The 27934-nt window shown below is 43.5% G+C and overlaps 1 protein-coding gene and 1 long non-coding RNA gene across 4 annotated transcripts; one reads left to right on the top strand and one right to left on the bottom strand.

Moving 5' to 3' along the window:
• Positions 1-263: 263 nt before the first annotated feature.
• Slc1a6 (solute carrier family 1 member 6) lies at positions 264-27934 on the bottom strand. 3 transcript variants are annotated; one of them, XM_057781021.1, is made up of 11 exons: positions 27567-27931; positions 27415-27446; positions 21374-21585; positions 19631-19768; positions 18310-18514; positions 16904-16946; positions 14010-14353; positions 9157-9390; positions 7440-7634; positions 4096-4230; positions 264-2213 (listed from the first exon to the last, which is right to left on the bottom strand). In XM_057781021.1, exons 3-11 carry the CDS (start codon positions 21576-21578, stop codon positions 2018-2020), a joined length of 1695 nt encoding a protein of 564 aa, XP_057637004.1. In that variant the 5' UTR covers positions 21579-21585; positions 27415-27446; positions 27567-27931; the 3' UTR covers positions 264-2017. The 3 variants fall into 3 exon arrangements, with proteins under 3 accessions (XP_057637004.1, XP_057636996.1, XP_057637011.1); XM_057781013.1 differs by lacking the exon at positions 27415-27446 and having other exon boundaries at positions 267-2213; positions 27567-27930; XM_057781028.1 differs by lacking the exons at positions 264-2213; positions 4096-4230; positions 7440-7634; positions 9157-9390; positions 27415-27446 and having other exon boundaries at positions 14006-14353; positions 27567-27934.
• On the top strand, positions 21497-25339 carry LOC130881467 (uncharacterized). The gene is made up of 3 exons (XR_009057731.1): positions 21497-21612; positions 21891-22087; positions 24452-25339. It is a non-coding gene; the product is annotated as an uncharacterized LOC130881467 (long non-coding RNA).

Genomic DNA, 27934 nt, shown 5'->3' with positions numbered 1-27934 from the left:
TTCACAGAAATAGAACAATAAAACCGATGTCTTATTAATTGATGTATAAAGGCCCAATCCACTGTGAGCAATACCATCTCTAGACAGCTGACCTGAACTGTGTAAGAAATCAGTTGAGCACGTTTGCCTGCCAACCAGCTAGCAAGCAGAATCTTCCATGTTTACTACTGTACTCCTCTGGCTGTAAACTGAGCTCCTTGGTTGAAGATAATCCTGTGTGGAATAGAAGCAGACCAGCCTTCAAGTCCCTGCATTGACTTTACTCAGTGATAGAGTACGACCTGGAATTTCACATCAAATAACCCCTCAAGTTGATTTTTGTCCAAGTGTCTTACCACAGTAACAGAAACAAAACTAGAACACCTCTGATCTTTGGAATAATCTTCCAAAAATTTTGCCTGATAAAAGTGTCAGGCAAAACAATGGGCTCTGGCCATTCCAAAGAGTGTATGCTGACCATGAGGTTAATGACTTCTGGTATGCACTTGGTGCCCTGGACCATAGTACATTGGTTTGTCCATTTCAGAGACTAAAAAGTGTAAGTCCGAGGGTGTTCCATGCCTGTGTGACATAGTGAGAGTTCAGGTGAGCTTCTTAATGGTTTTAGCTTAATTGTCAGTTTAGATTGATAGTTTAAAATCGCCTGGAAGGAAATCTCAATGAGAAATTGTTGAGATAGGGTTTTCCTGTGGACTTGTGAGTGATTTTCATTGAGTTACTTGAGATAAGAAGATCCATCGTGAATGCGGACCATACAGTTCTATGGGCTGGACCTTGGACTTAATGAAATGCAGGGAGCAAGCTGAGCACTAATGAGCATACATTAATGAATTTGAATACTTCTCTCTGCTCTTGTCTGTGGATGTGACAGCTCCTTCAGCTTCCTGCCACCTGGACTTCCCTGCGATGATAGACTGTAATCGGGAACTAAGAGACAAATAAACCCTTTACCCTCAAGTGGCTTTGTCTGCATGTTTTGTCCCAACAGAAAATGGAGCTAAGATATCAGTGCACCATGCACGTTGTCCATAATGTTGCTGTAGGAAGAAGCCATTGGTTGACTTCACTAGAAAGGGACTGGAAACACACATCTAGTTGTGCCTTTGTTGCTTTTAACCAATGCTCTTCACCATAATAAACCATACCTGAGAGGAGAATGACTTTTCAGAGTTTGTTTAGTCTGGTTAATAAATCATTAAATCTAAAGGTGGTCTTTAGGACCTCAACAAAAATGCTACAGATCACTTTATCAATAGAAATAATGGGTATTTTTCTTTACCTTTATCAGCTCCTCCACTCCTCGAGAACATAAAGAGTATGAGTTGATCTATCTGAAGATTTCCTTCTTCCCAATTCCAAATGTTTCCCTCCCCTTTTTCTCACACCATCCTTCAAGTTCTCATCATACACTCAGAAATGAACAGGGACCTTTGTGATAGCGGACTGTTTTTGTCAGCTGGGCTGGACTGAAACCAGTGCTTAGAAAATTTATAAAGCACACACCTCTGTGTGTCTGTGAGGACATCTCCAGAAAGGAATGCATTGTGAGGGCTCTGGCCTCATGGCCTAATGAGTGGATCAGACTCTTGATGGTTCCGTGATATGACGGCTGTGCTGGAGTGGTGAGAAGTAGGAGACAGGGTATCGTTGAAGTAGGGTGTGTCTGGAAGAGCTGTGTCCTTCCCTGGTTACTTCCCATTCCTCTCGTCTCTGCTTGCTGACCACCATGAAGTGAGCTGCTCTTCTCTACCATGCCTTCCCACTATGGTGAACTAAGCCCTTTATAACCATAGCCAAAATAAATCTTTCCTCCCTTAGGTTGTTCTTGTATTTGGAGCACACAACAGTGATGACTATACCTTAGAGACCTTTCGTTCCTTCTCTTTTATCTCAGCAGTTCCCAGAGAATCCATAGAGAATATGTATACTCAGCCCACAGTCAATTGGGCAACAAATTGTCCCCAGGACTCCCCTCCCAGTCCCTTCCCTCCTCCCTAGGCAGAGAGCTGGAAGCTTCTCACATAACACTTTCATTACCTCCCCGACCCCTTGATGCCCCCTTTTCTTGTGTCATGAGTGACTTATAGGGCTTCCCCAGGCTGGGAAGGGTCAGCTCAGCCTCCTGCAGCTCCAGCTCCCGTTGGGACAAATGCTCAATGACAGCAGCTCCAATTGAGTCTCCCAGGACATTGGTCATCGTACGAAGCCGGTCACTGGTGGAGAATAGACAGATTAATGGGTGGGGCTGAAAAACTCCTTTGAAAACCAAGGGTAGACTAGAAGGGTTTCCAGGCTAAATTACAACCACATGACCTTAAACAGGCCCCACTCTTCCTAACAACATCATCCCTTAAATCCTCAGATCTATTCTTTGATTTGTGACTCTTAGAAATTATTAGAAATGAGAGTCTGATGCAGATGGTCAGACATTAGGATCTGACATAGACTTATTAGATTGTTATACATAAGCATCTGATGAAGATCATTAGACATTAGCACCTGATGCGGACTATTGAACATGAATGTTTGATACAGACTCTTCAGCATGAGTCTACGTAGGTGTAGGGCAGGCTGGGGACTGTTCAAACAGAACTTTAGTTTTTTGTACAAATGGGACTTGATCTTGCTCACAGCTCCCACATGGGGGATGAAAATCAAAATTTTATATAAAATTCATGTTATAAGAAAAAAATGAGAGAGGGAAGGAATGGTAAAAGAAGGGAATGATACAGGAAGGATAAAAAGGAAGAAGGAAAGAATGAAAGAAAGTAAGAGAGAGAAGAAAGAAAGAATGGATAGAAGTAAAAAAGGAAGAGAGAAAGGAAGGGAGGGAGAGAGGAGGAAGGAGAGAGAGAAAGAAATGAGACAGAAAGATAAAAAGGAAGAAAAGGGAGCTCACCAAGGCCAGCTGGACTGTGACTGAAAAAAGCATGGGATAAAACCGGACTCTCTGAACATGGCGGACAATGAGAGCTGAGGAGAGGCCAAGGACAATGGCACGGGATTTTGATCCTACTTCATGTTCTGGCTTTGTGGGAGCCTAGACAGTTTGGATGTTCACCTTCCTAGACCTGGATGGAGGGGGGAGGACCTTGGACTTTCCACAGGGCAGGGAACCCTGACTGCTCCTGGGACTGGAGAGGGAGGAGAAGAGGAATGGGGGGAGGGGGAGAGGTGCGGGAGGAGGGGGAGGGAAATGGGAGGCGGGAAGGAGGCGGAAAAAATTTTTTTCAATAAAAAAATAGCAAAAAAAAAGGAAGAAAAATGGAAGACAAGAAAAGACAGTGAGAGGAGGAAGAAAGGCAAGAAAGGGAGGGAGGGAAAAGAGAGAACAATAAAGGGGGAGGAATGGTGATTAAGGAGTGGCTCATTCCTGCCGAACTACTGGTGCTGCTGGATTAGGAGTCCTTGTCTCCAGTGTGCACCCTCTCATGCGCCTACTAAGCTCCATGGCATAGTCTTACACCAAGACACACGAATGTCTCTGTTGTAACTCAGTGGGTCACAAACAAAAGACATGGGACAAAGGCTGGCAGAGATGAGGAGTTTTAAGAGTAGCGGGAAGTAACCAGAAAGCATTGCATACATGTATGAAATTGTCAAGGAACAAATTTAGTTAGTGAAAAAGAATAGGGAGAAGGAGGGAAGGAGAGAAGAGAGAGAAAATGTGACTAGTTGTAGCATTCAGATCATAAATCCACCAAAATTCTTTTGTCTGTCATCACAAGTGATTTTATAAGCCAAAATTCTTCACTCTTTAACACAACAGATAACTTGTGTTTTCTTCTCACTTCTAAAATTCTTTATATTTAGCATTTTCACTAAGGAAAAAAACTTTTAAAAATTTGAGTTTAAAAACTATATATTTAAACACCTTTGTATGATTTCTGTATGAAATGGGCTGAAGAGGAGTGGGCTGACCAACAGACAGAGACCTCCTTTTCAGAATCCTCCTCGCTCTCTGTGGGATTGGAGTCTATGGCCATCATTAGCAGACCATCCCAATGCTCCCTAGCCCTCTAACGTACTACAACCCTCTCTTACAGAATCCTGCAGGAAAAGGTTATGAGATAGGTCAAAGCCAAGCACACTCACAGGAACCAATCCACAGCTATGATCAGCGTAATGTCCTCTGTGGGCAGGCCGACGGATGTGAGCACGATCACCATGGTGACCAGTCCTGCCTGGGGGATGCCAGCTGCTCCAACACTGGCAGCTGTGGCTGTGATGCTGCAAATGAGAAGAGTTGGGGATACAGGAAGAAAGAGAGGATAGATTAGAGGACCAGACAGGGAAGGACATCTTAAGTTAAATGCCCAAACCAACACAGAAAGCAAAGTGATACATGAGCTCGCTTTGGATGCGAAGCTAAAGTTAAAATGCTGAGGTCACCGAAGCAAAAAATCAGAAATCATTATGCGGGGCAGATGGACTGGGAAATGGAAAATGTCTGTCAAAACCTACAAGATGTCTAGATTCCAGATGACTGAGTGCTGGGGATCTAATGTACAGTGTGGAGGGTGTGGCTAAGGATAATGTATTCGTATTTGAGTTTTTCAAAGAGAACAAACCTAACGTCTATTCTCACCATCAACAAAGAGAAAGAGAAGGGAAGGGCCAAGAGAACAGAAGAACAGACAGGGAGAGGAGGGGAGGGAGGAGGCAATAAGGCTCTGGAGGGGAGAGAGGAAAAAGGAAGGAAGGGAAGAAAGGAGATAGAGAAGAGAAAGGAAGGAAGGAGGGGTAAAGAAGGAAGGAAATGAGAAAAGGAGAGGACATAAGGGTTAGAAGAGGAGGTGGGAAAGGAAGGAAACTATAGGAGATAAATATAATAAGCAGCCTGACTGCAGTGATCACTTTGCAGAGTGCACATATTGCAAATAATCACGAAATACATCATAAAATATAGGCAACTTTTGTCAGCTATCATTCAAGAAAGATGTGGCTTGAAAAGGCAGAGTCTTGTTTGTTTTTTTTTTTTTTTAGAAGGCAAATACAGCTTACCACATTGGAGGTGAGAGCATTCTGTCCCATCTTAGTTTTAGAATCTTTTTATTCCTTGATTTTTTTAAGTTGTTTGTTTCCTTAATTTTATATTAATGGATGTTTGCCTTCATGTATGTTGTATACTGCATGTGTGCCTAGTAGCCAAGGAGGCCATAAAAGAGTATTGGGACCCCGGGAACTGGGGTGATAAACAGTTGTAAGCCACCATGTTACTAGTAGGAATCAAACCCAAGTTCTCCGCAAGAACAGCAAATGCTCTTTTTGAAAAAAAAATTATTTATTTATTATGTATACAACATCTATCTCCATATATGCTTACAGGCCAGAAGAGGGCACCAGATCTCATTATAGAGGGCTGTGAGTTAACATTTGGTTCCTCTGAAAGAACAGTGCTCTTAACCTCTGAGTTATCTCTCCAGAACCCCAGCAAATGCTCTTAACCACTGAGCCATCTCTTCAGCCCACTAGAGACCATTTCTTAATCAGATAATCTTTTAAAAAAAAATTAAAGAGCCAAGTGTCTGTCTCAGTGGTAGAGCACCTGTCCAGCATGTGCAAAGACTTGTTTCCACTTCAAGTCTCACAAATTAATATGAAATTGAAAGTAGGATCTACCGGGTCACAGAGGTGACCTCTGATAAAATTCCAGCATCAACTCCAATTGCTCAGCATGATGTAATACGCATTGTAAAGGCCAGTGAGCTTTGAAGAAAAGGCAGTAGCGCCCCCCAGATGCCAGCTTTCTCCTCAGTAGTTAAGGAAATCACTTTCTAGATTTTATAGCAATACACATAGAACAGGGGAGATGAATGGCCCAGAGAACTTCTCTATCAGAACAGTGGTTGAGCAAATACTCAGACTGGCATTAAAGAATGAGCTTTGGAATGAGAAGACTCCTTTCATGAGCTTTGTACAGGAGAAAGGCAGACACGTTCCTATCTTCTCATTGTGAACAGGAAAGAGCCAAGGACAGTGCCTGTCCAGTCTTCTTATCTATTACTGAGATTAATATATATATTTATACATACATACATACATACATACATACATAAGTATGTGTGTGTGTGTGTGCATGCATGCACACACGTGCCAAAAAGAAACTTCAGGAGAAAAGGTTATGTGTTTTAACTCACAATTCCAGGTTATAATCCATCGTTGTAGAGAAGTCGAGACAGGAACTTGGAGCAGTTAGCAACAACACATCCAGTCAAAAGCACATAGAAAATGTGTGCATGCTTGCGGGTGAGGTCTCTCTCTACTTTTAAACAACTCAGGATTCAAACCAAGGGAACAAGCATTGCCCACTTTTAGACTGAACCTCCCTGCAATTATTAAAATAATCAAGCTGATCCCCCCCCCCCCCAGACATACTCAGAGGCCAACCTGATCTATGTGATCTCTCACTGAGATTCTCTTATCAGGTGATTCCAGATCCCGTCAAGAGGACAATTAAAACAAGCCACCACATCACTAGCCTAGGAAAATATTCCAATCAAAAATAAAGTGTAGAGACCTGAGAGACAGCTCAGTGGGTAAAGATGCTGTGCTGCCAAGTCTGAAAGCCTAAATTCAATCCCCAGGACCCACATAGCAGAAGAGAAAAACTGAATCCTGTGAGTGATCCTCTGACCTTCACATGTGCATTGTGACACACACACGCACATACACACACACAAATGCAATTCTTAAACTCTTTAAAACCACGTGCCTGGAGAGATGGTTCAGTAGTTAAGAGCACTTAACAGCCCTTGCAGAAGGCCCAAGATCTATTCCTAAAACCTGTATCAGACAGCCGCCCGTAACCCCAGTTCTAGGGAACTTGAATCCCTCTTCTCACCTTGGAAAGTACCTTCACACACATGGCGAATATAGACTCAGACAGGTACACATACATACATACAAAGTAGAAACATGCAAAGTGTAGTTTCTATTAAATATGTATCACACTCACACCCTTATAAAGTCAGAATATCATTCCATTACCAGACCTGACGGCACATGACTACAATCCCAGCTACCCAGCCAGGCCAGCCAGCTCAGAAGGGGCAGGGGGTGGAGAGGGAGGGAAAGAAAGATCGTAAGTCAAACATCTTAAGTCAGGATGTGTCTACAATAGAAATTTCCAGTGAAGAAACACTTTCCTTCACAGAGTTTACATTTTCATTCTTGTATGATGGGCAGACAATAAGCAACGTAGGTGAGAAAAACCATCTATGGGACAAATGCTGCTGAGCATCCTACATCCCTTATCCAAATACTGAAAACCAGAAATGTTTCACGGGTTGGTTTTGCATTTTACAGATTTAAGGATATTTGTGTATACATAATTATATAGCTTAGGTAGGAATGAGATGCAACTATAAAGAGGAAATTTGTCTGTAGACCTTGTACACACAGCCTGTCCTATCCAGCTGATGACATCACCGTCTCACCTGATTGTGGTGATCTGGCCCAGATTGAGCTCATAGTTGTTGACTTGAGCAATAAAGATGGCTGCCAAGGCCTCATAGAGTGCAGTGCCATCCATGTTGACGGTGGCCCCCACAGGCAGCACGAATCTGGTGATGCGTCGATCCACGCCCAGGCCCTCTTCCAGGCAGCGGAAAGTGATAGGCAGGGTTGCAGAGCTGGAGGAAAAGAGTTCTGGAGGCTGAGAATAGGGAGTAGAAGGATGGGGCAGGGGCAGCCATGGGTCAAAGGAGGGCTTCCCTCTAGCATGTGGAAACCAGGCTGGAATCTGAGCAAGGAGTAGAAGGTGGGAGGAACAGCTGTGCGAGGGGAAATGGAACTCCTGATGCAGAAAGAACTCAGTGGTAGGGATCCCTCAAGAGGAATGTCTCTTGACCTATCACACCAAGAGTTTATAATGCCAGTCTAGCCCTGATGGCTGACCTCCCACACCAAAGCCTGAATATAATGAGTAACTTTGTCAACTTCGCAACCAGGAATTACCTGGGAAGACAGTTTCAATGATAGCTTACTACATTTGGTCATCCTATGGGAATTACCTTTGGGGGATTGTCATAACTAATTGAAATGACAAGACTCGGGCCACTGAGGGTGGTACTATTCCATAAGCAGAAGGTCCTGAACTACATCAAAGTGGAGAAATCAAGCTGAGCCAAGCAAGCAGCAAGCATGCATTTACTCTCTGCGCCTGAGTGTGATGTGACTAGCTGCCTCAAGCTCCTGTTTTGATTTCCCCACAGAGATGGACTTGTAACCTGGAATTGTAAGCCAAATAAATCCCTCCCCCCCCCCAAACTATCCTTTATTGGTACACTTTATCACAGCAACAGAAATGAACCTAGAACAGTAAAAGGCAGATTGTCAGTCTGCACAGGGAAAAAACCCCATCTACAGGAGCCCTGGGCCTCTCCCCAACCACTTCAGACTGTACTTCCATTTGACTGTCAACTTAAGTAGAAAGAGTAGGCATCTCATTTGGGGTCAGTTTGTCTGCAAGAACTGACCCCTGTGTGGTCAGCTTTACTCCATGAAACTTAGAGCTTGGACTCACAGTCGTTGGCCTTGGAACTAGACATCACCTACTGCAAAACTCCCAATGCTACTTCAACCTTTTCCAAGCATCAGAAACAGCACTGGGAGGGTGGGGTGAATAGCTCCATAGTGATCAGATTGGTTTACTTCTGGGTACAATAGTATCAGTCCTATTTAGCCACAGATCAAAGATCAAAAGGCACATTCTCCAACCACCATGAGGACAATAAAAATATTTTATCCTATCTGTTTGGATCTTGGGATACTTGCTCAAACAATTTTGAATTTGAATGATGAGAGATAAAGGAGCTCACTTTATTAGCCCCCTAAAAATTCAAACAGGAGAAGAAAGCCTCAGAAACCAAGACTCTCTGAGCTTGTGGTACTCGCACAGTACCATCTCAAACCCAGCATTGGCATCTGGTTCTCCTCATAAACTGGAGAAACAAAAGAGACAGGAGGTTAGGAGAGTCATCACAGGACAAAGACTAAATCCCCAAGTATAGGCCATGTGTAGAGAGCTTCAAGAGTCCCCCAAAACCATTGTACAACCAGAAGAGGTATTTGGGGAGGTGGAGAGGAGGACACCTAAAGGAACCCATGAAAGGTGAACAATAGATTCAGGGAGAGTTCCGGGAAAGGTCATACCTGGAAGAGGTACCCATGGCTGTGATGAGGGCCTGTAGCATGCCCCCAATGAATGGGAAAGGGTTCCGATGAGTGACGAGGAAGTAGATGAGGGGCAACACACCACCAGCATGGAGGAACAAGCCAACGATGACAGTCAGAGTATACATGCCCAGCTGACCTCCAAGGACAGCCATGTCTTCCATTTCTAGAATCTTCCCAGCAATCAGGAACAGGATGCCCACTGGTGCATACCTGAGCAAGACACATATTTATTAGGGTGATCTTCCTCACAGGTCTGAAGCTGGTATTCCCAAAGCTTTGCCCATACAGTGTCCTGAACACAGACAGCTCCTACCACACAATCCCAACTTCATCCCAACCTATCCCAAGCATCAAAGTCAGCACTGGGACACTGGGAAAATGACCCTGTGGTTAGGAGTACTTGATGTTCAATGATGAAAACCTGATTTTAGATGCCACCATTCACATTGGACAGCTCAAAAACACACTACAGCTCCAAGGGTTCTGGCACCACGTTTTGGGCTCTTTGGGTACCTATAGGCATATCTGCACATCCACTAACACATCCACACTCATAAATAAAATAAGTTTTTAAATAGCACTGGTGCTAGGGTTTGCTTCCAAAACATTGCCCCCAAAGGCTCACTTGTTGAACACTGGTCCTTAGTGGTCCAGTGTTCTCAGGTGGGGACTGTGAAACCTAAACTGTTATGAGCATCCCAACCTCTGCTGCGAGTTATGCATTGATGCATTCATAACTGAATGAGCTATTGGGAGCAAACTATATGAAGGACCTGGTTAAAGAAAGTAGGTCACTAAGGGGTGTACCTTCTCTCCCCAACCCCTCACTCTCTTGCTCTCTTCTTCCTAGATGCGGTGAAGTTGGCAGCTTTATTGGCTGTATCCATTCACTCTCATGGTCCAAATGCAATGGAGCCAGCCAACTATGCACTAAAATCTGCAATACTGTGAGACAAAAATAAACCTTTCCTCCTTTAAATTGCTTTTTTTTCTGGGCATTTTGTCATAACAACAGGAGACTAACTACTACAGTCGATTCTATGAAACATTCACCTCCCACCGGTCACCCAACTACTCATCCAATCAGCAAGAAAGTTCCTACCACACCACAGTAGGCAGCCTTCTGGTGTCTTTATCTCATTCCCTGGTTCAAGTTCCTTCCAACTCGACTCCAGATGACTATTCCCTTCAGAATCCCATCCTTAGGCATTGCTAAGTGTGGTAGTTTGAATGAACATGATCCCCGTAGGCTCATAGGAAATGGCACTATTAGGAGGTGTGGCCTTGATGGAGTAAGTGTGATCTTGTTGGAGGAAGTGTGTCACTGGGGACAGGCTTCGAGGTTTCAGATGCTCAGCCAGACCCAATTTGTTTCTTTCTTCCTGCTGCCTGCTGATCCAGATGTAGAACTCTTGTCTCTTTCTCCAGCATCACATCTGCTTGTATGCCACCACACTTCCTGCCATGGTGATTATGAACTAAACCACTAAACTGTAAGCCAGTCCTAATTAAATGTTTCCTTTATAAGAGTTGTCATGGTCATAGTGTCTCTTCACAGCAATAGAAACCCTAACCAAGACACTAAGACATCCCCTATCTATGGCCTTCTAAACTTCCATAAATTTTTCTCTGTGCTAGTTAGTTTGAACTATCAACTTGACACAAGCTAAAATCACCTGACAAGAAAGTTTCAGTGAGGGATTGTCTAGATCAGATTGGCCTGTGGGCATGTCCATGGGGGACTGTCTTAATTGCTAATTGTTGTAAGAAGGCCCAGCCCCTTATAGGCAGCACCATTTTGTGGGCCCTGGACTGTGGGAGAATCAAGGAAGCTAGCTGAGACTAAGCAGGCAAACAAGCAAGCAATCAGGGGCTCCCATGTCGATTCTCTCTACTCTTGATTGTGATATGATGTTTTAAGTTCCTTCCTTGTCTTCTGTACAATAATGGAATGAAACCTGGACCTGTGAGGCTGTAAATTCCCTGTGTGCTGCTCTTTATGTCAGAATTTTATCACAGCAACCAAAATAAACCCAGAATAGTCATTGTACAAACACTCAGGGCTTCTCAGGCTTTGCCTGTTCACGTCCTTGTTTGCGATAACTCCTCCTCATACCCAGTTAGATTCTTCCTCACCTTTCAGGTCCAGTTATAAATCTCACTCCTCATCTTCCCAGGCAGCATCCACTGTATTTCACTACAGCACCTACTGCTTTGGGTTACATACACATGGTCTGCATCTGTCTCCTCCTAGATTTTACAAATGTCTTCAAGATAAAGTGTAACATGAGGGCCTGCTTGTTGGGGATTCTGGCCTGCCCAGTTCCCACAGCTGTTTAGCCCCAAAGAAATCACACAGAGGTCTATATTAATGATAAATTGATTGGCTCATTAGCTCAGGCTTCTTATTAACTCTTATAACTTATATTAACCCATTATTCTTATCTATGTTAGCCACATGGCTCGGTACCTTTTTCAGCAGGATAGGTCACATCTTCCTTCTCCTGTGTCTGGGCAGGGCTGCAGAAAGAGCTTCCTTCTTCCCAGAATACTCCTGTTCTCATTGCCCCACCTCTACTTCCTGTCTTGTTGTCCAGCTTATACTTCCTGCCTAGCTATTGGCCAATCAGAGTTTATTTAAAACAAAATTGACACAATACAGAATTGTCCCACACCAATAAAGTATGACTTCAGTGTATCTATGTTTCAAGCCTGGGGAGATGTCTGCTAGGTGGATGATCTAGTGGTGGAACGAAAGGATTTTGAAAAAATTAATGTGAAAAGGGGCACGGGTCTGGGTAGATGGCTCAGTGGTTAAAACCCTTGTCATGTAAGCATGAGGAACAGAGTTTGAATCCCATGTAATACTAGATAGGCACTGCAGCAAGCCTGTATTTCCAACCTCAAAAGGTGAAGTCAGGGGATCCCACAGAACAGCTTGGCTAGCAAGATGAGCCATTTTCTTGAACCTGAGGTTTAACTGAAAGATCCTTCCTTAATGAATAATGTGAAAGAGCGATGAAAAATGATTCCCAACATTCCCCTTAAGCCACCGCATGCATACTCACCCCCACACATGCAAAAATAACATGCAAACACATACACATATATATCACACCATTCCCAAATGTAGAAAGGAAAATGAGAAAACAGGACAAGAGTAAGTATATAAGTGAATAGACATGTGGAATGTTTGAGGGAGTGAATGAGAGAGTGGCAAATGCCTATGTAAATAAACAGGTCTGGGAATGAATCCAAGTAGATTGGTGTAAGTGGGTAAATGAATAAATGCAGTCAATAGCTTAACTAATAGGGTTAACACTACAGTATTAACCTAGCTTATTCAAGGCCCTAGGTTCCATCCTGAGCACCATGCAAAAAAAGACAGTTATTTAAGAGACTGAGGGTACAGATCAGTGATTGTAAGGCCTCAATTCAACCCTAGCACTTAAAATAATTATAGGGGCCAGAAAGATTGCTCCACAGGTAAGGATGTGTTCTGCAAAGTATGATGGTCTCAGATGGATCCTGAAATCCACATGGTAAAAGGAGAAAACTAACTTCCACAAGTTTATCCTCTATCTCCATGTGCATGCTATGGCATGCATATCCATACACATATACTCAGACACAGCAGATAGATGATAGAGATAGATAGATAGATAGATAGATAGATAGATAGATAGATAGATAGATAGAGATAGAGAGATAGAGAGATAGATAGATGATAGATAATAGATTATTGATATATGATAATGCAATAAAGTAATAATTGTGAAATAATTTAACTAATTAACAGATTTATCACTGACTAGATATACAAATAAGTGATTGAACTGATAAATAGAAGAATAAATTAAAAGAAGTTAAGCAAGTGGGCCAAAGCTAGAAAAATGAGAATAAATGAGTGAATGAAAGAAATAGATGAATGAATGACGGAAGAAAGGAATGAAGGAATAAGTCACTGGGTAAAATCATTACAGTAAAGTGAAGTTAATTAATGACTTGATGAGTAAATTAGCCAATGCAGAAGTGTAGTGGCACATACCCATAATCCCACTAATCAGGAAGCTGACACAAAAGGCTGGCATGTTCCAGACAATCCTGGGCTACATAGGAAGACTATCTCAACAACAATGAAATGAACTCACAGCAACTGTAGCTTTCTTCACAAGATTGATATGAGATCAAGCCAGTCAACATTCCAACATGGAGTGGGGAGAGATTCACAAACCCCACCCATAGCTGAGAAACTATTTTGATTTTGACAGTTAATGGCTGTTGGAAAAGGGAAAGTCAACTTTCTTCATGAATGTGGCATCTTGTAGGTTGTTCAAGCTCAGTGAATGTGCCCTCATCCACCTTCCTACAGACAGCTCTACTTGGAATCAGTGGAAGATATATACAAACATGCATATGAGGATAAAAAGTTAGAAGGGGGACATGAGCATCTGAGAGAAGCTGAGAAATTGGAGGGAGAATGAGAATGTGAATATTATCAAAATGCTTTGTATTCATGTATGAATTCCTCTAAGAATACATTTTTATTACATAAAAATGGGGGGTGGATGACCCAACGTGTGGAAGAATGAGCATAGATTCACTGAGTCAATGCACAAGTGAGGGAGTAAGTAGATTAATGGGGTCATGAACAGCTGAATAAATCACTACAGAAAGATATGAATGAACAAATGAGTTGATGATTAAATTAACTAATACACAGATAAATGACTGGCCAAATGTCTCCAACAGTCCCATTAGCCCTGTTGTCATCACCTCCAGGAACCATTACCACCCACCCAGTCCCTGGTACCCACTCTACTACTCACCAGATGATGATGCCCACCAGCCTCATAATAGCCTCATTGAGGCTGTCAAAGAAGTCCCTCAGGACACGGCCTTTGTGCTTCATGCCACCAATGACCAACCCAAAGGCCACAGAGAAGACCACAAGGCCCAAGGCATTGATGCCATTGGCCGAGCCAGGCACAGGCACAGTCTCCTCAAAGCTTATCACCTCCTGCAGGGTGCCCAAGGCCCGGGTGACATTCTCCAGGATGCTGGTTTCATTCTCTACTGAGGATGGGGGAGACATGGAGGCCCCCAGCTCTGACCCATTTTCTGTCCTTACAAGCGTCCTGGTTACCACACGTGTGCTGTACTGCGTCTTAAACTGAAATGCAGAGAAATTGGGACCAGATTCAGTATGGTGGTTAACCCCCTTGTAAATATCCCTAAGAATGAACATGTTACAAAAATAAAAACCAGGAACTAGGCATATGAGGTTCTATATTCAATCCTTGGTGTTTGCATGAGCATGCACAAACACATGTATGCACATGTGAGAGCACAACACACATACACACACACACACACACACACACACGAATTACTCTTATAGCCCAGCAAGACCACAGTTGGATATGTAACCAAAGAAATGGGTAAAACAACTCAAAGAAATACAAATTGAGCTACCAAAAACTCCAACTCTGTGGGAGACAAGATGGCTCAGGGCATACGGGAGCTTTCAACTGATGCCGATAATCTGAATTTGATCCCAGGTCCCACATGATAGACATGGAGAGCTGACTCTGCACCGTATCCTCTTATCTCCACATGTGCAGCATGACATGTACCCACATCTATACATAACCACACACACAAAGTAAATAAATAAAATGTAATAAAACAACAAACCAATAACCAAAATTGGAAAGATTTTTAAGATTTATTTATTGTGTGTGTGTGTGTTTATCTAATTGGCATGATTTGGCCATTTCACCATATATGCATATTTTGTATATTTATATATTTTGTTTATACATGAAATATATGCATATTTCATATATAACAAATTATATGTATGCATATATAAATGTGTGTATTTAATATATATTTTATATATCATATGAAATATACATGTCTGTGTGTGTGTGTATATATATATATTTCAGAGTTCCATTAAAAACATATAGTATTCTACTGTTGTATAGCAGCTTCCTCTAAATTGAAAGATTCACTCCAGTAGGTTCATGAAATTCAGAAAGTAAACAAACTTCACATATTTGGGAAATCTGAAGCTTACAAGATTTGCAAAAACCATTCCTTGCCTTTATAAAGCATTAAACAATCACTAGTGGAGGAGACTCTGACCTGCCAAGCTCCCAAGAGGAGAGTCCAGGACCTGGTGAGCTCCTTGTAAATTACACAGAGAGCTCCTCTGGGAATACAGCTTTCAATAGCTGTCACCCATTCTGGGCTGGGCTTTTCTGTCTTTGAGTCATTCCTGCTCCTGAAGTAACCCCTCACCCATACTCCAATTAGAAAGCCTGTCAAAAACTCATTGGTTCCATAAATTGTGCAATCATGACTGAGGTCTGTCATGGGCTGACAGACCTGTATGCTTTATCTCCCTAGAAAAAGCTTCACACACAACTCCTTAGCATGTGTGAATTCCATGTCCATAGACACAAGCAACCATGAATTGGAAATACTAAGAGAAAACCATTTATGTAGTGAACACATACACACCTTTGTCTTGTCATTATTCTTTAAACCAGCGGTTCTCAACCTGTGGTCATGACCATCAGATAACACATATTTCTAAGTTTCTTAAGAACTAAGACACCTCTCAGTTGCAAAATTACAATTATGATGTAGCAACAAAAATAACTTTATGGTTGCAGGTCACCACAACATGAGGAACTGTATTAAAGGGTCACAGCATTAAGAAGGTTGAGAACCACTACTCTAAATGGTTCTAATGCAGAACAGCTGTCTGCATATCATTTACATGTTTTAGCTGTACTATGTCACCTAGAGGATGATCTAGAGGTCATTAGAAAATTCTACCTGTTGTTGTAAGAGACTTGAGCAGCAAAGATTTTGTATAAATCTTTGTTAATGCCAAAGGATAGTACAATTTTTGTATCTCAATTTTAAAGTTCTTAACAAAACATATGACTAAAGAAATGAGTAACTGGGCCAGCAAGATAGCTCACAGCAGGTAAAAGTGTTCACTGTACACAGGCTTGATGATCTGAGTTAGATCCTCCAGAACCCATGGTGGGAAGAGAGTACCAACCCCCCCAAAATTGTCGTGTGAGCTCCACGTCCACATCTGATATGCATTCACACACAAACATACACACATATTGATGATGATTAATAATGATAATAATAAAATAATTGACATTTGCCTAATATAAACAAGACTTGGATTTCATCTTCTTCACCAAGGAGAAGAAATGAGTAACTGAGTAACTGAATAGCAAGGATGTTAAAAACCAAAGCTTGGAAGAATGGCTATATAGTCTGCATTTTTATTCTAGCCTTCAATAAAGGGGTTGTTAAACACCCTCTGATGGTCAAATACAGTCCACTACTTGCTTCTGTAAATAAAACTTTACAGAAAAGTCCTCCACACATTGCCTGTGGCCACTTTTCTATTATCAGCCCCAAGGTAATGCTCAGACACATTTTAGGATATCTGTGATCAGAAATCCCAGAACGCCTACCCTAGATTTTCAGTATGAGTCCCATACCCTGGCAACCCTTTGCATCACCATCATAGCCATGGGAAGTACACTTGTTCTCCCAGAATCCTCCTTAAGGCCTCCCACCCACCCACTCTTTTAGGCCCTTCTTCCCACCCTTCTCCTTGGGAAGCAAGCTCCCTCCCCCCTCCATCCCTCCTTGATTAAAACATGTGCTTCCTCCTAACCTGTTTAAAGCAGGCCTCCACAAGGTTAGGTGGAAACATATTTCTGCACAAAAACATTAGAGAAGGGAAAGTGGTTAGACTTTGGAAGTGAACCAAAGGTGACTACTGCAGAAAGCAATGACAATAGTTGCAGCAGGCAACATAGAAATGCATGTTGTGGGCCAAGTGCTGAGCCAAGTGCCTGCCCTGCATCATCTGACATGAGCCCTACAGTGACCCTAGAAGTAAATACTGTTTATATCCCTAGCTTCCACACAAGATAACCAAAGGCCAGAGGACATCACCCACACCGACAGAGCTGCTCGAAGGTGCAGGTGTAACTTACCATGGACTGACTACAGTTAGGCCCCTCCAAAAGTCGTGTTGGAATCTGACTGCCATTAAGAAGATGTTGAGAGGTGGAGCCTTGTACTAAAAGGTTTATAGATTAATAGGAAGTGGCTTAGTTTTTGATATGCTTGCTCTGGCTAACTATACATATGCTTTCTGCCATGTTAGCATGCAACTAGAAGGTCCTCACTAGATGCTGGTACCAAGTTCTTGGACATCCTAAATTCATAAATAATGAGCTAAATAAACCTTTGTTTTTTGTTCTGTTTTTGATATTGTTGCTGTTATTTTACAACTAACTTGGTTTCAAGTATACTTTTCACTTCATTTAAATTTTAATATATTTATTGGGGAGCTGCCGTGCCATGGTGTACATATAAAAGGTAGACAACTTGTAGGAGTTGGTTCTCTCATTCCACCATGTGGATCTCATCAGGTTGTCAGGCCTGGTGGCAAGTGCCTTTACCCACTAAATCATCTCACTGACCCTAAATCTTATTACATTTATTTAGGGATGCATGTGTATGCATGTTTGTATGTGTGTATGTGTGTGTGTACATATATGCCACAGGATGTATATGGATGCGGGATTCTCTCCTTCCACCAGGTGGATCCAAAGCATTTGCAGCAAGTGCCTTTACCCACTGAGCCCTCTCATTGACCCTCAGCTATTGTATAATAGCAGGAGAAAACACCATAACAGTTCCTGAACTCTTCCAACTCCAAGTCAGTACTATGAGAACAACATGACTAACTTTGATGTCAATTCTGACTGCAAAGTCTTGTTGGATTAAGAGAATCATTTGCTCATGAAAGGACGTTGGGAGCACCTAGTGAACAGCAGCTCCTCTTTCTCAGTCCTGAGATACTCAGACTGTGTCCTCCCTAGTCTCAGAGTGCAAAGTCATACCTAGATGTAGCTTTCTTGAGGATATGCAGGGCAAAAATTGAGTACCACAAATAGCAACCAATAGTTGCTTTCTTTTCCAAACTAGATCCACCTTTTCCTGTGATCTCTCAGAAAAAGAGAATTGTTGCATGTACATCCAGAAGTCCCAACAAAATGAGAATGTCACCTGACCAGGTCCATGAAAGCATCAGCTGTTGGGACAGTCTCAATTCGGCCCTCACGGTGCAGACCCTCCTTGGAGCCCTTGCCAGGATGGATGATGGTGACCATTAGGATCCCGATGAAAACCGCAATGACTGTGGTCACCATGTAGTACACAGCTGCACGCATTCCCATCCGCCCTGTTGCCTTGTTGTCCAGGGATGCCATACCTAGAAGAGAGATAGTGCATTCCGTGCCACAGCACCCAACTCCTTTTCCCTCCATCTGCTCCACCTACTCCATACCATCAGCTCAAAAATTATTGCATATTCCTCAACTGAAGATGTCCACAGAAACCATAGTTTCACCTTCAACTGCTGATAGTTATCTATACAACTGCTTTTATGCTATCATGAATAAATATATTATGAGGTAAAATATAAATTGATCATAGTTTTGTAAAGTGAATAAAGGGGCTGGTGAGGTAACTCAGTAGTTAAGAAGACATGCTGTTCTTACACAGAACCCAAATTCCATCAGCAGCACAAACATTCTGTGGCTCACAACTATTTGTAACTCCAGCTCCAGGTATCTTTTGGCCTTTATGGTGACCTGCACTCATGTGCACATACCCACATAGGCACATGATTAAAGAATAATACCAAAATAAATACATCTTGGTTGTGGGTGGGTTATGATTAGCTGCTTCAAGTTCCTATGCTGACTTCCCTGAATAGTGAAATACGACCTGGAACTGAGAGTTAAAATAAACGCTTTCTCTCCTAAGTTCTTTTGTCAAGTGTTTTATTACAACAACATCAATGAAACTAGGGCAACAGTCATGCCCATTTGTTGACATATTGCCTATAGGTGCTCTTCCACTCCAGCATCAGAATCAAACCATTGCAATGTAGATCAGATGACCCTTGAAGCCAAAAACATTTACCATCTATAAGAAAAATGCTACATAATGCATCCACAGCTCCTTCCCTTCCTCCATCCTCCGTCCTGACACCTCCACCCCACTCACTTCCTACATGTTCACCCATATCCCACTTCCTATTCATCTACCCCACATTCCATCCACCTCCTCTGCCCCTACATGGTCTCTTTCTCCCCTCTGGATAACTCTGAACTCACGCAAGATGGTATTTTACCTTCAAGCAAAAGCACAAGAAAGTTATCGGGCTACATGGATCATGTGGAAGCAGAAATTAAGCAAGACCTGGGCATAGATTGAGTTGGTGAGTTGGGAAAGGGCTCCGATAGTTAGGGTGGCCCTGGCTCTTTTCTCAAGTTTGGACTCCAAGTGGATCCTGAAGATGCACAATGGCTTGGGATCTCACCTGTGACAAGGCTGGAAACGATGAGGGGGAGTACCAGCATCTGCAGCATCCTCATGAGCAGCTCACCAGGAAAAGAGAAGTACTTTATCTGGCGGTAGGAGAGCTGATATGGGCGCAAAGCAAATGCCAGGCTGACCCCTAGAGCAACAAAAGAAGGGTTCATCGAATGGACTATGGATCTCAACTCCATGCAGGGTCCATCTATCCCAAAGAGAGTGCACTAGAGTGAGCAGTGAATATTTTATAAGGGTGTGTATTTCTGTGCTTGGTTATTCTGTGGATTTGTGTGTGCATGGATACATTTGTGCATGAATATGTGTGTGCTTGTGTGGATATAGATGTGGGTATTTGTGTGTACTTTACACATGTGTGGGCTTGTGTACAAAAGTATATGCATGGCTAGGTATATGTATGGGTATGTGCATGAGTACATTGTGTTAGCTATAAGTGTGCATTTGCATATGCATGGATCTGTGTGTATATGAGTATGTTCATGGGTATGTATGCATGTCAGTGTGTATGTGAGTATGTGTGTACATTTGTGTGAGCATGAGTATATGTGTACATAATGTGCATTTGTATAAATGGGTATGTATGTGTGTACCATTGTGTGCACACAGATATATGTGTGCACTATATACATTTGTGTGCTTTTAGGTATGTGTGTACATTCATGTGCACATATATGAAGAGTGTACGTTCAGTTGTGAGCATAAACATGTGACTGCATATGTGGGCTCATATACAAAGATATGCACATGCAGTTCTTGGGCGTGTCCATAAGTGTGACTCTTGTGTCTATGTTATCACTTTCAAATATGCATATGCAATTAGGCTTTTAAGCATGTAGATGTAAATGCAAATATGAGTGTGAGAAAGTGTTCACAAAGTCTAACACAGCTGGCCCTGGTATCCTTGGATGCCACACTGTCAAGTTAATCAAGCACACATGGAAATTCTTAGCGGAAAAATTGTATCTAATGAAAGCAGTAGGGGAACTACTAGGTGAGGGGAAAAGGACCAGCAGGGGCTGACTAAGAAAGATGGGGTGAAGAAAAAGAATATGACCAAAGTGCATTGAATATATAGATGTCATGATGAAATCCATTGTTTTATACAAAATGCACATAATTCAACAGTTGTATCTGTTGAATGTGTGGAGATTTTTTTCTCTTATTAATATTTCCTAGATAATATAGTATAGCAACTATTTACCTAGCGGTTACATTGCTTTAGGTGTTCAAAGTAATCAAAAGAGCAAGACAGCCACCGATCCTATACAAACACTAGCATCATTTTATTTAAGAAATTTAAGCATCCACAGACAACAAAAGCTTGTGAATAATCAAATCCCCGCATATCTAAATCAATAGACATTCAATTTCTTTAAACAAAACGGGGTAGTATTTGACGGAACCAATATCCCAACAGTATGATGGATATCTGCATATTTATGAACGTTTGCACAGTTTATGTGATTGCACCTCTAAATTTTGTGCATATGTAAAATATATGCGTCATTCTCTGTGTGTAGTTGTAAAGTGCATGTCTGCACAGTGTACTTGTGTGTGTACATATTCACACATGTGACATCACGTCATGTTTATACAGCTGTGTTTGCCTGTGTGTGTACCCTCTCTACCTATGTCCTCTGAGGGACTGGGGACTTGTTAGATGAATGCACGGAGGGGAGGAAGGGGGGTGATGTTAATAGAAGTCCCGCCTCCCTTAAGCAGAGCTCACCAATGATCACAGCGCTAACTGTGAGCAAGATGAAGGCATTCCTGCGCAGGAAGCGCCGCACGTGCTCTCTGGTCATGGTCTGCAGACGCAGGCGCGTGCGCAGAGCTCTCTGCTGCAGACTGTCCTGGAAGCTCTGCAGACAGCCCACGCCGCCCAGGCGCTGGCCGCTCTCCCTCAGGAACAGACTGTTGCCGTGGCTGCTCATCGTGTCTCTGCCAGGACAGAAGAGACCATGTCTGGTGAGGGAGGAGTCCAAGAAAGGAGTGGGTAAGGTCGAGGGGCGGGCACTGAAGCTCAGAAGTCAGGGGAGGGGTGATTTTCATCTGCCAGTGTGTTACCTTGCAGGGACACCTGAGAACGTGCCTGGATCGGATTCAGTTTTTATCCTAGCTGCAAAAGGTTAAGGCCTTTAGACCCAAACACACCAGAGTGGGTGGTTAGAGACAGGGAATAAGAAAACACACACACACACACACACACACAAATACTGCACACCTTTAATGTTTTCTGTCTCCAGTCTCCTCCTTCACTGAGATCATCTCAAGCAATTGGGGAGTACTGCAGCTGTCAAACCAAAGCGCCATGCCTTTGCTGAATGCCGATTGCATGAAGAGCTCTTGGAAGGGCAGCCCCGCCCCAGCCACAACAGTTGAGCCTCCAGTCTGAAGACGGCCATAGTCGACTTTTCACAAGAACAAATTCAGCAAGCGCCTGGTAAATGGGGGGGACCCAACTAAAGTGGCTTACTTTGTGTGCATAACCAAGAAAGCAATAAAGTAAGGGACGGATAGCTCAGGAACGAAATGATGACATTTCTAGTCCCAGCTTGATGTTTGTGAACCTCTTTTGGAGTGAAATCTCAGACTTTGTATCCCTCTTTTACATTTGCCCATATCTATTTATCCTTATTGACTTACTTTTTTAAAGGTATCCAAAATGGGATGTTGTATTTTCCATAAATTAAAAAAAGTACACATAAATATAAAACCTACCAATCTGTTAAACTGCTAAACACTTGGAAGTTACAAAACAGCCTAGAAATGGTGACTTTTGACCCAGTCTTTGGCAGTCCTGTAAAACCAGCAACTCAGGGGTGGGGTGGGGTGGGGTGGGGGACAGAGAGTTTATAAGTGCAAGGCCAGCTCCTGTCTCAAAAAAAAAAAAAAAAAAAAAACTTAAAAAGAGAGTTAGTGGACAGGGGCTGGAAGATGGCTCATTGATTAAGGGTGCATATTGCTCCTGCAGAGGACCAGAGTTTGTCCCCAGCAGCCACATCAGGTAGCTCAGAACTGCTTAAGTGCCTTCCTAGCCTCACTGACACCTGCACTCTCATGTACAGACACAGACACACATGCACATGCGCTCGCACACACACACATGCACGTGCACACACACACACAATCAAAAATGAAAACTCCTTTTTAAAGAGGGCCAGACTGTATAGTTCAGTGGTAGGGTATTTGCCTGCCATGTTCAAGGCCCTAGGTTCAGTTCTCAGTACTGATCCCCTCCGCTTCCCAAGGAGCTGGGATTGCAGGCATGCACCATCACGGCATGCCCCACCACGTGCATCCTTGAACTGTTTCGTCATTGTTTTGCTGCCACTACCTAAGTGGCTGTCTTTCTAAGATGGCTGCCCTCCCTATCTGTCTGAGTTCTCCATCTGCTTCCAAAAGACAGGTCACCTGACTAGGCTTCCCGTGCCTTGTATGCTGCAAGCCAAGGCCTTGCTTCTCAGTGTGAAGCCCCACCCAGTCAGGATCTTGCTCCAAATGGACTGGTCCCCTGGAGCCACAGTGTTGCTTCTCACCCTGGTCTGAACACTCACAGATGCAGGACTGAAAGCTGCACAGAAAATAAACAATCTCTCCCTCTCCTCTGGGACGTCATGTGCCCAAATGATAACTCAAAGTCACCATGGATCCTAAAGACATTCAACTGAGTCCAAAGCAGTAAGAGCCTAGACACTTTGTCTTTTCTTCTCGCTGCCCTACAAGCCATGCTGTACAGTCCAGATGGCAGTTTTGCAAATCACAAATCAGCCTCCTCAGATAAGACCAACACTGGATGAAAAGCCATCTTGGCACTCAGGAGGCTGAGACGGGAGAAGCAGGAGTTCAAGGCCAGCCCTGGTTGAGTAGAAAGACCCCATCTCAAAAAGTCAATCATCAGCTCACGTCTAGCTGCAAGATCTATTGACAGTTGATAGATTCTGAAAGAAGAAGGGGCAGTTTTCTCAGTGGCGTGGCCCGTGATAGGTTGTTCATGCTCCATTGGACAGTGCTTTATGGGCGTCAGGGCAGCATTAAATGGACTCAGTGGATTATTTAGAAGAAGAGGAAGATAAAGAGGAGGAGGCAGCAACATGAAGTTAGGAGAAGAATGGGAGGGGCGTTCAGGAAGAGTTGAAGAGAAAAAGGAAGGAGATGTCTATATTATCTAAATATACATGTATTCATATATGAAATCACCAAAGAATACTTTTAAAAACTCAGTGGTAAGGCTGAGAGATGGTTCAGAGGTCAACAGTGCATGCCGCTCTTTGAAAGGACTCACGTCAGGTGGCCCACAGCCAGAGGATCCGACCCTTTCTTCTGTCTCTGACATCACCTGAACTCATATGCACATACCAACACATGGATACACATAATTAAAAATATAAAAATAATTTATATTTTACGTGTATGAGTGTTTGACTCCATGTGTGCAGTGACCGTGGAGTCCAAAAAGGGGCATTGGATCTCCTGGAACAAGAGCTACAGGGAATTGTGGGCTGTCCTGTGGGTGCTGGGAGTAATGTAAAGATGAGCTAAATATGAAAGAAGACAGGAAAGGGCTCTGTGCAGATATGATGCCATTTTATGTAGAAGACTTTCGAATACAAAGGTTTTGGAGTCTATCCAGGATGGAGGGTGTGCCTGGAACAAATTCTCTGACAAAACCTAAAAACAACTAGGTGGTGTGGGAGTTGACATGTAATAGTCTGTGAGTCAAATCTGTTTTAATATCTGTGTTGTTAGCATTTTTTAATCATGGTATTGGCACACAGCTACATTCATTCATTGTGTGTTTCTGCAGGTACTTTCATGCTACAGTGGCAACGGTGAGTTGCTGAAATAGAGATCAGAAAACAAACTATTTACCAAAGTGGCTATGACTTTACAAAAGTGGGGGCAGAGAGGACAAGAGGGCTTGTTGGGTAAAGAGGATTGTTGTCAAGCTGGGTGGCCTTAACTCAGTCCTGGACCCACATGAAGAAAGGAGAGAACTAACTCCCACAAGTTGTCCTCTGACTGCCTTGTGCATGCTCGAGGGTGCATGCGCACGCACACACACACTGAATAAATGTAATAATTTTTAAAGGCTGACTTTAGCCTAGTAAAATCATCTATGAATGCTGGAGTACTGAGGGCACAGCTCAGAAACGGAGCGTTCATCAACTGCACATGAGGCCCCACGTTCCATCCCAGCAGTGGAGGGGGGAAAAAGCCAACCGGTGGTAATTAAACATTAAAAAACAATTCAACAAATAAGCAGAAGTCCAAAAGATACAGACTTGGGCTCAAATGCAAGGCTGTCTTCAACACCCTCACCACACCCGCCTAGATCATTGTAAATGCACACAGCTGTGATGTGCCACTATGTTGATTCTTCCTTTTTATCTCAGTGGACATGTGATAACTGCTCCCACTCACAGGGCACAGTAAAACCTTTCAGAACATAAAGGCAACGCATGATGCCAGATCAAGTTCCTTAGCAGTTTCATTCCCATTGGCCAGGAACATTCAAACTCCTGTTTTCTAATCCTTTATAAAAGAATAAACTGTTGAACAGTATCATCACCCTCCCCTTCTCTGTCTCCCCTCTGATAATCACTATTCTTCTGCCTGTTTGTTCAAGGTCAAGATTTGTAGCTTGCATGAGAATGAGATCGCACGGCATTTGACTTTGTGTGCTCAGCTTATAAAATTAACATCACCAATCATTGGAGAAAATGCTATAATGAGAATGAATTCTTCGTATGCTTATTAAAATGCAGTAAATGTTTTAAAACAACATTTTGTAATGCTTGAAAGTACCCTTCACCTGGGACTTCCTGGCTCTCTTGGGCCCCTGGAGCTGTCGGGTACATCTCATCCAGGGAGTGGCTCTGATTTCTTTTGGTTCTCTTAAACTACCTATTCTGGGAATGGCTTTTCTAGGCTCTCCAACACCTGCAAGGTAAAAGGTTAAAGGATGGATCTCATCCCTTTCCCCCAACTCTCGAGTGTAATGAGCCATGCCAGCCACCACTTGGAGATAAAGGGAAGACAGGAAGGTCCATCTGACCCCTAGAGCTCAAGCAAGTGTCAAACATTCAAGACCTAGAGGTCTTTGAAAGTAGAAGGGTCTGTCTCACTATACAGATGATACCCAAAGTTAAGAGCCACCTGAAGCATGACCAGAAAGCAATGGGAGGAAAGACCTCAAAGGATCTAAAGGGGCATGGTGTGTTAGAATAAGCCCCGAGGGAGAAGAACTGTACATTCCTTACATTGACCATACATTAGCTATAGATGTGCAATGGCACCAACTCCACAAAACAGTCATTGTTCTGAAATAGAAGGTTCATTCAAAATCAGATTTTTGTGAGCCTGGCATGGTGATGCATGGCTGTAGTCCCAACACTTGAACACAGCAGCAGAACGACAAGTTTCAGGCTAGCCTGAGCTACACAGGGAGTTCTTTTCTTCTAATAGACAGAGAGGGAAGAGAAGAAGGGGGAAGGAGAAAGAGAGAGTTGTTGGTACTTCTTAACCAAATCACAGTGTGATGTGATGCGGCCTTGTGGGGTAACTTCAGTCTTAGCAAAGTATATGCAAAAAAGATTTGTTTGTTTATGTTTTTCATGTTTTCTTTTTCTTTGCTGATGTAGCCTGAAGCTGTGCAGGTGTGTGTGTGTGTGTGTGTGTGTGTGTGTGTGTGTGTGTGTGTGTGTGTGTGTAAAAAGATGAGTTTATTTTTATCTCATGTATCCAAGTGTTTGACCTGTATCTGACATGCCTGGTGCTTGTGGAGGCCAGAAGAGGATGTTGGAGCCCCTGCAACTGGCAATCAAACCAGGAACCTCTGCAAGAGCAGAAAGTGCTCTTTACCACTGAGCCTGCTTTCCAGCCCTGAAGTTGTGAGTTTTTTCTTTCCTCCCTCCATTCTTAGACTTATAACTAAGCCATCTCCAAGGTCTCCTCTTACACAAACAGTGGTGGGCTAAATCTTATATCAGTGCTGTGCTAGGGGAGGAGTGAGTGACAGGAGAGAAAGGCAGGATAGAAATTAGTTCATCGCACACATGCATACTTAAATACAGTCTCACATCTTGTGTTCCATTGACACCTACATAATCCTTTATGGACACACAGTCCCTCAAAGACTCTTCAGACAAACAACCACACACACCCTTCAGAAATGCAAATCCATATTGCAACACCAGACACACAATTCCTTCACAATTCGACGACACAAACATCTGCTACGTTCATGCACAGCCTCAGAAATGCAAACCCATGCAGTCAGCATCAGCCATACAAAGTCCATACACACACACACACACACACACACACACTGACCACTGTCATGCACAACATGAAACACAAAGCCACACACTTAGAGTCTCCTGCACAAGTACCCCATGCAAATGAAACTACATGGATAGTGACATCCACACAATTCTTAGCCACACAAGCACACGACTTGAGAGCACAAAACTCTCAAAAGTCAAACACTTAGCTACACACACCTCTTTAGAAAAGCAATTCCACCAAAAACTCAATCACACACATACAACCTTCATACTCAGTGTCTGTGGAATGGGGCCAGTTTTAACCACAGCAGATATAATTGGGGTTGTGTTATGAACCTGTGGCAGGGAAGAGGGACTTCAGCCCAAGAAATAGAAGAGGCGTCATATTCAATGTTGAAAGCAGGACTGAGAGTTGAGGTTACTAAATGGGGGGTACGGGAGATGGGAAGGAGACCCAGGGATCTAGTGACAGGAAACTCACCAGGGTGACCGGGGCAGAGGAGGGCTCCGCACCTGTAAAGGGACAGGGGAGAGCTAAGGAAAGGTAGTAGTAAGTGGAGACCTGTGCACAGGGGATCCCCACCTGCCTCGGACCCAGAACCAGCCCCAAGCGGAAGCAAATACCCCACTCACCAGCCTCGGGTCAGCGGGGCCGCCTTGCCCGCGCCTCGTCGCTGCGCCCAGATGCAGAAGCCAGAACCCTTGGAAGCGCCGGCCGGGTCCGCTGGGACCCGCCAGTGACCCGCGCTGAATCTGCGTTGGGGACAGGACTACCGAGGCACCGGCACGGAGCCGGTACTCGCTGTGCAACCGGAGGGATGCGGGCTGGTCTGACGCTCACGTGGGAGCGGGGGGCGAGGGGCAGGGACGGGGGGGGGCGGTACCCCCTCAGGGATGTCCCCCTGCCGCAACCGCACCGGAGCTGGGGGACGCGGGGCGGGCGGGGTGACCGGCCTTTCGCGCACAGCCTCCGCCCCTGCGCCGAGCCGCGCCTCCGAGCC

The sequence above is a fragment of the Chionomys nivalis genome, chromosome 1 (genome assembly GCF_950005125.1).
Source record: "Chionomys nivalis chromosome 1, mChiNiv1.1, whole genome shotgun sequence".
NCBI lineage: Eukaryota > Metazoa > Chordata > Mammalia > Rodentia > Cricetidae > Chionomys > Chionomys nivalis.
Note: the sequence above shows the minus strand (reverse complement) of the source record. Positions and strands in the feature narration are given on the sequence as shown.